General features: G+C 37.3%; 1 protein-coding gene across 1 annotated transcript in view; it reads left to right on the top strand.

The window, feature by feature from the left end:
- Nucleotides 1-11,070, top strand: part of BPNT2 (3'(2'), 5'-bisphosphate nucleotidase 2) — a 37,077-nt gene extending 26,007 nt beyond the window's left edge. Inside the window, exons 4-5 of the mRNA XM_025870614.2 lie at nt 2,836-2,997; nt 5,076-11,070. Of these exons, the coding sequence (XP_025726399.1) occupies nt 2,836-2,997; nt 5,076-5,344 (431 nt within the window). The 3' untranslated portion in view covers nt 5,345-11,070. The remainder of the gene's footprint in view (nt 1-2,835; nt 2,998-5,075) is intronic.
- The last annotated feature ends 1,019 nt before the right edge of the window (nt 11,071-12,089 follow it).

Below are 12,089 nucleotides of genomic sequence, written 5' to 3'. Positions count from 1 at the left end.
AACTAGAGGGCTTAAAACAACAGAAATTTATTTTCTCACAGTTCTGAGGGCCAGAAATCCAACATCATGTTGTTGGCAATGTCGTGCTCCCTCTGAAAGCTCAAGGGAAGAATCTTTCCTTGCCTCTTCCAGCTTCTGGTGGCTCCAGGCGTTCATTGACATGCCTTGGTTTGTAGACACATAATTCCAGTTCGTGCCTCCAATTCTCATTCTCTCGGTCTGTTTTTCTCTGTCTCCTGTTTTTATAAGGATACCAATCATTGAATTTAGGGCCCAGTCTAATCCAGTTTGACCTCAACTTGAACTACATCTGCAAAGACCCTATATCCAAATGAGGTCATATTCTGAAGGTTCCCAGGAGACAGGAATTTTAGTAGGACACTATTTCACTCACTCTACACTCTTTTTTTCTTGGTTAACTTGTAGAAACTGTTGAACTGGTATAATACCTGTGTGGGTGCATGTTGAATCTTGTTGGCAGAAAAGCTGATAATCCGATTTTCTTTCCTTTGTAAGTAGCTCGGTATTTTTGCCTGGAACACCAAAGAGCTTTATCTTGAAAGTCTAATAATAGAACTATGATATATCTCAGATTCAGAGTTGGGATTCTGGGCAGATACCTACATAGTATGTCTCTCAGTGTGGATATTCAAGTCCTCTTTTATTTCAGGAACTTTTTTTTTGAATCAAAGTTTTAAAGATTAGTTCTATTTCATTGTTTTTGTTTTTCTTTTTCAGAGACTCCTAATGTATGTATATTGACTCTTCTCTTACTGACTTCTGTATCTATTACCTCTTCTCTGGTCCCCTTTATGTGTTTGCTTGTTTCACTTATTTTTTGCTTTTCTCATTGCTTACTGTGCTTTTCGACCAATCTGTTGTCTTTCTGTGTATCCTGTGATCTACAACTAAGTCTTAAGTGATTTTGTCTTGTTGTTTGCATTCTTTCCTGTATTATATGAGTTCCCATTTCATATCTTCCTATTTATCTTTCCTGAGTTGCTTTTTTGTTCCATAGTGTTCTTTTGTTGTTGTTGTTGCTTATTTATTATTAATCGTCTTTGAATGTTGTGTTACAGTTTTACTCTGCTTTATAGAAATTTTCAAGTAGCCTGAAATGTTTTAACCTTCATTCATTGTATTTTCTTCTTATACTTTTCAGTGGACATTGCAGTTGTACATATTTCTTACTCACATTTGGGCCGGCCACCATGCAGTTGGTGGGAAGGTGGTGGCAGAAGAGGAGTTTGGGTGGTTCTCAGTTCAGGAAATTTCTTTTCTGTTAGGGCAAGGAAGGCATTATCTTTATTATCAGGCATCTTTTTTGTTTTCACTTTTCTTCTGTCTTGTTGGATCCTGTCTTGTTTCAGTAAGGCCCCTATCTTCAACCCCTTCTTTTTCTTCAGTTCTGTTTGTTGTCTTCCAGTTGTCTCTCATGGGGAGACTTTCTGAAAGATGTTCTGTGTCATCTGGTCTGTTGTCAGGACTTCACTTTGGCTCTGTGTCTTCTCTAGGCCTCCTCTTGTTGCTGCTCTGTTGCCACATCTCAGGCCTACATGCAGTCGTTTCCATTTTAGATGGGACCCTTTCCTTCTGGGGAGAAATCCTGGCTGTTGTTCCCTGAGTTCTACCACCACTAAGAGGCCTCCAGCCTCTTGGCACTTCTGTGAAGCTCCTGCCATATTCTCCATACTGAGGTCAGCTATGGCACTTCTTCTACTGGTCTCAGTATTTACTTCCCTTCTTTCTCATAAATTTGTGTTTGTGACTATTCTTCGTCTCCTTCTTATTCTTTAGCTATTGATTAAGGGTGTTATTTGTTCTCCTTGTTGCAATGTGTGGTTTTTAGAAAGAAGTGTGAGAGGAGTCCAAAAGACTGCCATCCTTAGCTCAGAACCTGGACATTTTGTTCATTTTTTTGATTTTTTCCTGCAGCCAGGAGTACGTAATAATGCATCTGCTTTTGTTGCTAGCTAGCCATGGTGGACTGTGTTTTACCCCATAGTGAGTGACTGCTAGAGCAACAGTCTAATTTGATAATTCTGAGTAAGTTTATTTTCTTGTATAGCTTGGTAGTCAGTGAAGAAAACTTCCAAACCAAGAAAAACATTTCAAGCCATTTCTAGGGTCTCCTCATCTTCTTAGAAATTTCTGTTCTATTTTGAAATCTAGGGCATTTTCTTTTTATATCCTCTGATAAAGCAGATGTGTAAATCTAACTCACCTCTTTAACTGTTTTATGTTTATCATTGAAACCATGAATATATCAGAAATAGATAGGAGGAGAAATAGTAAGGAGGAGGAAAAAATAGTAGGAGGAAAACCTATTTTAAATTTTGAATTATCCAGGGTAGCTAGTTGTGTTTATGTCCTAGGTTGTCACAGGTTGAGTTCCCCAGAAGCCAGACTTTTGAGATGGAGATTAGCATGTAGGGTGTTTAGGAAAGAGTGCTCTTGGGATCAAAGTTGTGTAAGAGAGGGAAGGAAGCCAGATTAGGTATAGAGAGATGTTGAGTTGCAGTATAATCCCAGTGAGAACTCAGCACCTCAGTGGGAGCTCTGGAGCCCTGGGAGTTCTTAAACCAAGTTTTTAGAAGTCATTATCTCTGGTTGAGCAGGATTATGTGGCCTTTTTAAGCTTTGTCTTAATATTTGCCTATTTTAATGCAAAAAAATGTTAAATATTACTCTCATTCTCAGAAAAAAAAGCATTTTTGTTTTGGGGACAAAAGTAATTCTGCGGAAAAAGGTATTTTGTCAATCAACTCTTGGTCCTTTGAGTTCCCGTTTCAAAAGGCTTCAGTGCTGTTAATGGGTATCATATTTGCTTTTCAGCTTGGGCAATGGTAGACGGTGGGTCCAACGTGAAAGCCCGCATTTCCTACAATGAGAAGACCCCAAGGATCGTTGTGTCACGCTCGCATTCAGGAATGGTCAAACAGGTTGCTCTTCAGACTTTCGGAAACCAGACTACAATTATCCCAGCTGGTGGTGCTGGTACGTTCCTATTCCCCTGTGGTGTCTGGGGACAGTGTCCCCAGCATGGTCAGGCTTATGTCGGGAGAAAGATTTGGTTGTCCTGTGCTTGGGAAAAAAGTGAGAATAGACAGTGTACTTTGCAGACAGGTATGGTCTCCTATTTGGTTATCTCGAGGGTGGGATTTCAGCCACACATGCCTTCTTGTTAGAAATGACTTCACAGGGACGCCTGGGTGGCTCAGTCGGGTGAGCGTCTGCCTTCGGCTGGGGTCGTGATCCTGGAGTCCTGGGATCGAGCCCCGCATCGGGCTCCCTGCTCCATGGGGAACCTGCTTCTCCCTCTCCCTCTGCCTACCATTCCCCGTGGTTGTGCTCTCTCTCTCTCTCTCGAATAGATAAATAAAACTCTAAAAAAAAAAAAAGAAAGAAAAGAAAGAGGGGCACCTGGTGGCTCAGTCGTTGAGCATCTGTCTTCAGCTCAGGTCATGATCTCAGGCTCCTGGGATCCAGCCCCACATCGGGCTCCCTGCTCAGCGGGAAGCCTGCTTCTCTGTCTCCCACTCCCCCTGCTTGTGTTCCCTCTCTCACTGTGTCTCTCTGTCAAATGAATAAATAAAATCTTAAAAGAAAAGAAAAGGAAAGAAAGAAACAGCCTCACAGTAGGGACAATAGTCTCACAACAGTGACTGCTGTTCTTTGAATATTACAAAAGCATTTTCATGTCAGTGATGTACCATCAGTAGTGGTTTTATATGTGATCTCTTTTCAAAGTAATTGTGCTCTTAGCCTAACTGTAGGAATAGCAGGGAGAGAAGGGAAGATCAAGCACATTATGATGCTTCCTATGGCAGAAAGATGTCAGGAATCCTCATAAGTGTTACTAGGATGGCTAATCCCTGGGCACTTTTAACACCTCTGAGCTCTTCAGCTTGCATGTCTGGGATGAGCCAGAGTCTGGTAGCCACCCAGCTTACTGTATATTCTGTACTATTTTATTACCTGTTGTTGATCAGGGGTCAGCTTACTTTTTCTAAAAGGCCAGATAGTAAACATTTTAGGCTTTATGAGCCACGTGTAGACTCTACTGCTTACTATTCTTGGATTTTTGGTTTGTCACCACCCTTTAAAAATACAGAAAACCATTCATAGCTTGAGGGTTGTACAAAAACAGTGCATGGCCTGAATTTGGCTCACAGACCTTTTGCTCACCCTTGTTTTGAGCGCTTTTTAATATGACAGAAGTGTTTTAATTCAAATAAATAAAAAATTATGGTGAGAAACAAGTGTTTGAAAACCTTTACATGATTACAACAATGTACCTTACTTAATATGATATTTTCCTATAAGCCCTCTGTTAATGTTGGTTAGGAAGGTAATGTTCAGAATATCCAGTATGAATGGGATAAATCAGATTCTAGACCTGGTTTCTTCTGTTTTATTATTTTTTTAATTTTTAAAAATTCTGCCTCATTACAGAAAAGTCTTAAGATTGTGTTATTTTGTCTTCTTTCAAATCCAGTGTTCCCAGATATTCAGATGAAACCCGTGGGTATATAGCTTCAGTATAGTATTCCAGAGGAAAGGATACACAGTGACTGTATCATTCCATAGAAAACAACCACAAAGTAGATTTAAATTTAAAAGATTATAGAAGTGTATTTGGTTACACTTGAGAATAGCTTCATAAGTTCCTTTACAGTATATTTTTTTGCTCATTTGGGTTCAATGTCTGCACTGTTAACTTCCTTGAAAAAAGAACAAAACTATTTTTAAATAATTTTAGATTTTGCAATTGCAAAGATAGTACAGAGAACTCCTGCCTATCCTGTGCTGTTATTTTTCACAATATACTCATAAAAAGTAAGCTACTTGTCGGGGGATGGATTAGCCCGGTGATGGGTATTAAGGAGGGCACGTATTGCATGGAGCACTGGGTGTTATACGAAAACAATGGATCGTGGATCACCACATCAAAAACTAATGATGTATGGTGACTAACATAATAAAATAAAATTAATAAAAAAAAAGAAATAAAAAGTAAGCTACTTTCTTTAAATCTTTTGAATAGTAACCTAAATTCTGTGTTTCTCTTTTAGGTTATAAAGTTTTAGCACTCTTGGATGTGCCTGATAAGAGTCAAGAAAAAGCTGATCTATATATCCATGTGACATACATCAAAAAATGGGATATATGTGCTGGCAATGCCATCTTAAAAGCCCTTGGGGGGCATATGACTACCCTGAGTGGTGAAGAAATCAGTTACACTGGTTCCGACGGCATTGAAGGAGGCCTCCTTGCTAGCATCAGAATGAACCACCAGGCTCTAGTCAGAAAACTCCCAGATCTAGAGAAAGGACATAAATAAGCAAAGGTGATCACAGGTCACAGCTCTTCCTGAGTTGAACAGTCAGCCTGAAACGCTGGGGGCTTCAAAGCATTGGTGGAGACTGCATGGTTAAGGCCATCCCGAACTTTTTAAAGTATTTATGAAGCATCAGAGACTTATTTTCCCTGTAATAGGATGCAAGATCAGGGAAAGTGGGTTGCTTCGTGTCTCAAGTATTGTCTTTATTTTTGAGACTATTTTCGTACAGTTGTCATACACAAGGCCGCATATATATATATATATATATACACACACACACATACATACACACACACACACATATATATATATTTGTGAATTAAAATCTATAGCTGAGTCTACATTGTTATGAGTCACCATTTTCACACAACATCATGAATCTTCACTATTTGTTAGTACTTTCATACAGAATTGGGCTGAAGAAAGGATTGATTTTGTGTAGATTTAATACTACTTTACAACTGTATCTCATTGAAAATAAAGTAATTGGGGATTTTTACCCCTAATTCAGATGGAAAGCACAAGAAGCCACACATTCATTAATATGCAACAAATGCTCTATTTATCTGTTGTTACTAAATATTTCTTAATGGATTAAAATAGAAAAAGCTTGTTTTTTTTCTTTGAAATTTTAATAACAGGTTCACCAGCTAGTTGAGAATATAGCTATATGATGATTACGTTGTAATAGTAGTTTCTGTGTATGTGTTTTTGTTTTGTTTTTTGCTTTTTGTTTTTGTACAGAAAAGTGTATTTGTACCCATGGGTTCAATATTTCTGCCATCTTACTGTTGATTTTTGTTTGTTCTGTGGACATTGCATGGTCCCATCCTTTCCCTCCTAACCAGCATTTAGTCTTTAACATGTAAGGTTTGGATTAAAGTTTCAGGGTTAGCACTAAGATTTTGGTACATTTTCTCCTTAGGGATAAATTATGCACTATAAGAATATAAATTATTCTGTTAATTGAGTCATTTGATATTACACAAATTGAGCTAGCTTTCGTTTTCAAAGGTTTTGTTTTAGTACTTTTTAAAAAACTTTGCCAGGTTTGTATGTAGAGATTCTCTCCTTATCAAGAATGATTTATGGTTGCTTTTTACCATTAATAAATGGATCTAATCTAATCTCAAAGTAGTAGCTTTTAAGATACTTTAAAGTTTCCGTTCAGATTAAAATAACAAAGGTTAATGTTACCTTTTGAGTAATTTTTGTTTTAATTCAATAGGCAAAATCTGGAAGAAAGGCAGTGGCATATTCCCTGTGTCACTGTAATTAGAACCTTTGTGAACTTTCATCGGGATGTTAGATTTCTCTCAGTGTGTTATCTGGAAACTTCGTGTAAACAATACTGTTATTTCATGTGACTTTGATGTCCTTGTATTTTATAACATACTGATTAGAGGGGGAGGGGATTGCTCGTTTGTTTTCTTCTTTTCTTTCTTCAAAACAACTTTCCATTTCTTTTCCTGTCATGGAGGTAAAGTTGACCAAAGAATGGACATGCTCACCTGGTGGAATGTGCATACAACTTTAGGTCTGCCTTTTACGTGGTCTCCAGGGTCCTTTCATTCCTCCTTAGGGAACTAAATTTAGTACAAAGCACATGTTTATTCCCAGTCTCTAGCAACTGTTCACAAACCTGATAGTGTAGTGGGCCTCGATAGGTTCAGTGAAATTCATACAAAGTTTTGGTAGTTGGAACACTTGATATTTAAACAGGACTTAGGGGTTCAGAACAGAATATTGGAGACCTCATCTTTTTACTTCTCAATGAAATGAGAATATTTTTTCCTCAGGAGAGATGGCGGAGGCATATACTATTTCCAGAGTCCGTAGTATAAGCGTTTGTTTTAATTGTAATGTGTCAAACATGGGGCAAGAAGACTGGCATATTAAGAAATGACATTTAATTGGAGGTGTTTTTTTTTTCAAGATTACATGGAAACTTTCTAATTTAATGGAGATGAAACTAGATAATATTAGCAAGCATGATTGCTTTGGTTTTATTTTTAATTCCATTAATCTGCGTGTAGATAATGAATTTGCGAAGGGTTTGTGTTATGTGCAAAAATTAAGATATTGGCTGACAGTTAAATGCGTTATTTTTATAATCTGTTGGGTATAGTCTAGTTACTAATGGTTTTTAAGTGCTTTTATAGAAAATTCATTTTTAATTTTTTTGTTTCTAAAAGTCAATATACATTACAGAACTAATATAAGTACAAAGAACAATATTTATATTTATTTATGTGAGACATTATTGTGCCAGAACAACCAGTAAAACACCATGAATAAGTGAGGTGTGTAGTATCTCCCAGAATTACTTCTAAAATGCAGCAAAATAAAGTTGAACTTTTAGCGAGCCTCACCTCCCCAGCTCCTGGTCTTCCCTTTCCTTTATCTTTGCTATCATTTAGAGCACAATACTCCCTTAAACTTTTGAGTTTTACACATCACATTTAGTAAAAGTAGTGGCATCGATAACTTAAGTATTTATTAGCTGTCCCCTGCTCTGCCCTTCATCTCTACCTCATTCCCTGGCTCCCCAGCCCATTGATGTTCTTCTATCTCTGCCCCTCTTTCTGGACCATACTCTTCCCCCAAAACTTAACCCCTGAATTCTCTCTTAGACCTACTTCTCTCAAGATTGGCTGCCGAGATCTTATGGTAGAACTGAGTTAAGTTCCTGGTCAGGTAGATGAAGCCAGGCAAGAGTTCTGGTTGACCGTTATTTCTCAAAAGACTGTTCTCAAGAGGTAAAGGAAAATCACCTTCAAAACCACAAAGATTTACACGGTCAAGTCTAATCCAGTGTTTCTGTCTTTACAAACCATTTCTTTAGATCCTTTCTTCATAGAACGAAAATGCAGAAAATACAAGAATTAGATATATAAGCCTGCTTAAGAAAACTTGCTTTTTCTGTTAGCTTTCATACTTGTGTCCCTATCTCAGTTGAGATTACAAAGGGCCTACAAGGATCGTATTTGTTTGGTAGTCAGTTGTCCTCTTTCCTCTAATGTTTTTTCTTGATCTAAATCAACATTCAAATGAATTGTTTATGGCTGTATGATTAAGCTAACAAGTGTTTTGGTTCATGTGTTTTAAGTAACAATTGTGCAAATTCTGTTTGCTGAGTGCTCCCTTTGAATATTGTGCTAACTGGGTCAGAGGAAATAAGGGGAAGGGCCGTGGCTAAGAAGAGGGTGGGAGGGAAGAAAGCTCCAGGGAAGGGTAGCAGAGGGAGGATGCAGAGCAAACATCTGCCTTGAGCCCTAGGATCAGGAACTCTGTCCTTGTCTCAGATGTTCAAAAATTGGATCTCACCCAGCCTTTGAAGGTGACAACGATCTCTGATAGCAAAGCATAAGTAAAGAAAGCTGGGGTGCCACCACCCGCAGTTCTTCACAAAAGAAAATATCCAGCTTGCCTCTCCTTGATAACACCTTGAAAATGGCCTTATGGAGACAATCTTTGGCAGGTTAAAAATAGAATCTACTTGGGTTATTCTAGCTGCAACTATTTATCTTGGCTATGTGTTGACTGGTCCTGGATAGAAACTGATTTTTCATTTTTGATCTTTGTTGAATTTGAGGTATATTATTTTCAGTATATGCCTACAAAAAGTCTGTCTTGTAACTGTTGTATAAAATCAACCTAGTCTATGGTTTCATTTTTATCCTAAAAGTTGTGCCTTAACAATAGGGCATTGTATGTTAATAAGGGAAAATAAAATCTTTTTTTGATAGATGGGGAAAATAGGAACTTTTTGCCATTAAAATTTAAGTTAACATTTTTAATATTAGAGTTGGGGAAAATTCATTAAAAAATACAATTGATATAAACTTATTTTTGCATAACCTAGCATTTACAACTAAAGTACATTTTTATAAGAACTGGCATCTTGATGTATATAGGTCTGAAATGATACTTCATCCTTTGGTTTTTAATTTGAATTAATACAAGACCAGGATAAGGTACATTTAAAAAATTTTTTTTTCTTTTAAATCATTTTAGTGTGCTATTATATCTGTTCTACTAGTCTTCTGAGTTACTTTGGTTTTTAAAAACAACTATTCATGGTACCATATCAATAATTTATTAATGCTAAAAAATACTGTATGTTATGTGACTTAACAAACCAGAACAGTTCCTGGATTGAAGAGGGGAGGGGGAGAATTGGGGGTTCTGATTAGCAGTTACCAAGAGGGCAAGAAGAATTGAACTTTGTATTTCAAAAGGAGGTTTTGGTTTTATGAGGTGCTGTTTATGTAAGTTGTTTATTTTTATTTTATCAGAGCCTGGCAGGTATTAGCATTCCAGTTTACGATTGGTTTCTGTTTTTAAAAGTTATTTTTAAAATTGGATGGTGAATTAATTCTGTGGGAAAACGAGATTTATAAGTAGGGTTTTTTTTTTTTTGAGATAATAGAAGCCAAACTTCTAGAAGTTAAGGCTGATGAATATTAAAGCAATGTTACATAATTGTGTTTGTAAGTGTTCCCTAAAGTATTATCATTAAGGTAATTTGTGTAAATTACAAAAGCAGAAACTGATGTTTGATTAGTAGTATGTTCCGTTAAAATTCCTCTTGAGGTATGTTCTACACATAGTAAGTTGTTATTCAGGAAAGACTTGCTCATCCTGTATTTTTTTAAATAGGAAATACAGCATGCCAAGGCATCATTAGATCAGTTAGCCTAGAAAGACTTAAATCTCTGTCCCCAAATTATCTCTTCTAAGCTCTCTTCATCTATGCTGAGTTGAGGAGGTAACGTTTAAGGACTTTAATTTATGTGTAAAAATACGGACTTCCAATTTCCCTATAACATTACGTCCTCCACTGGCAGGAGCAAAAGCTAGTCTTAGAATCTAACGAGAGACTGTTCTGCCATGATGAACTCTGTGGCTCCAGATGGATTTTTCCCCCCCATTTGATGATGTTACTTAAGCTACTAGATGTATATACACATGGGGTTGAGTTTACAAGAAACTATGAAATGGTGTTTCCTGTTCATGTCCCTGCCTCTTCAAACTTTGTTTTTTTAATAGACCTCACTTCCTGTCGATCACTTTCTTGTAATGGGCTAACATTGATGAGAGGAATTACAATAAAAAAAATACTTTTGAATACTCCTGCCCTATTCACACACACAAAGCTGTGGAGGAGTTAGTCCGCTTCCTGTTGCCAAGTCATACTTGGACACCAGACTTTTCTTCCCTTGGCATGTTGTATCCTGCTTCCCTCACCCACAGCACAAAATTAAGGGGGTCCTGACTTTAACCTCTACTGAGAAGTAAGTTCTCCATGTTTTTAGAGCAGTTATTTTGTACCACACTCATTTTTATATGTGCTGTTGTAAACTTCTTAAGGACAGGGATTGTGTCTTGGTGATTTCTGTATTTCCACCTCAGCCCCAGCAGCTAGCCCAGTGTCTTGAATAAATTAGGGGCTTAATGTATGTTGCACTAAATTGAATAAAGGAGTACTACTAGCATAAGCGTTTTTCATGCCCAGGTTGTGTAAGCTGATTGTTTTGTTGACTCTGCAAATATTTATGATTATCACCCCCTGCACACTGAATTATTTTTAACTACCCCATGGACATTTAGCTCTAGAAAATGTGATTGCTTCCAATGAAATGACTATCCCAAACTCTCTGCCCCTGGATATACTTTGCCAAACTGAAATTTGAATTTTCTGAATAAATTCGTCATGTCTGAAAGAGATGGTGTGCTGCATCTGCTTTTTCCCCTCTTTTTTTTTTTTTTAAGTAGGGTAATATATACATACATACATTTACCATTTTAACCATTTGCAAGTGCACAATTCAGTGGCATTAAATACATTCACAATGTTGGACAACTGTCACCACAATGCTTTTGAAGAATCTGTTCATCATCCCAAACACAAACTCTACCCATTGAGTCTTTCCCCATTCCCCCTTCACTTCAGCCCTTGGAACTCTTCTGCTTTCTCTTATGAATGCATCTGCTTTTGAACAAATTTTCTGAAATTCTCTCACCATGTACAGAAAAGGCGTCTGTTTGAGAAGGCGTGCACAAGGCAAAAATAGTTGTAACAGAATTACATCTTGCATTCTTTTTTAGATTTGTTTAAGACGGAGGATAGAAAAAGAGCAAAAGAAGCGAAGACAAGGACAAATTTATAGAAAGGCAGTAATAGAAACAGTATGATGAGAAAGATCTCCAAGGCTTTTGTTTTCCTCGTCTTATAAAAAGATGTCATCAGCCCCATATTATGAATTTGATTATTTCATATCCTGGACTTCTGCATCAGACGTATATTATTTGTTCATAAAAATAAAAGAGAATTCTATTCTACATCCTAATAGAAATTAGGATATAGACCATTATTTTAAAAACTGTTTCTAAAGTCTGAGTACTTTGAAAGCACAGAAACTTTAACTTGAAGTACAGTTGACACAATATTACATTAGTTTCAGGTGTGCAACCCTGATTCTACAACCCTATACATTGTGTTATGCTCTCCACAAGGGTAGCTACTGTCTACCGTCACCATGTGCTACTATCATACCAGTGACTACACCGTCTATGCTGTACCTTTTAGCCTGGTGACTTATTCATACCCTAACTGGAAGCCTGTGCCGCCCACTCTTCCCTATTTTGCCCATTCTCCCACCTCTTTCCCTCCCAATTACCAATCTGTCTTCTGTATTTATGGGATGGGTCTGTTCCTGCTTTTTGTTTGTTCGTTTGTTTT

Source organism: Callorhinus ursinus, unplaced genomic scaffold (genome assembly GCF_003265705.2).
Source record: "Callorhinus ursinus isolate GAN/ISIS: 27379988/994484 unplaced genomic scaffold, GSC_fseal_2.0 scaffold5, whole genome shotgun sequence".
NCBI lineage: Eukaryota > Metazoa > Chordata > Mammalia > Carnivora > Otariidae > Callorhinus > Callorhinus ursinus.
The sequence above is the reverse complement of the archived record's forward strand: the minus strand, read 5'-3'. Positions and strand labels throughout refer to the sequence as shown.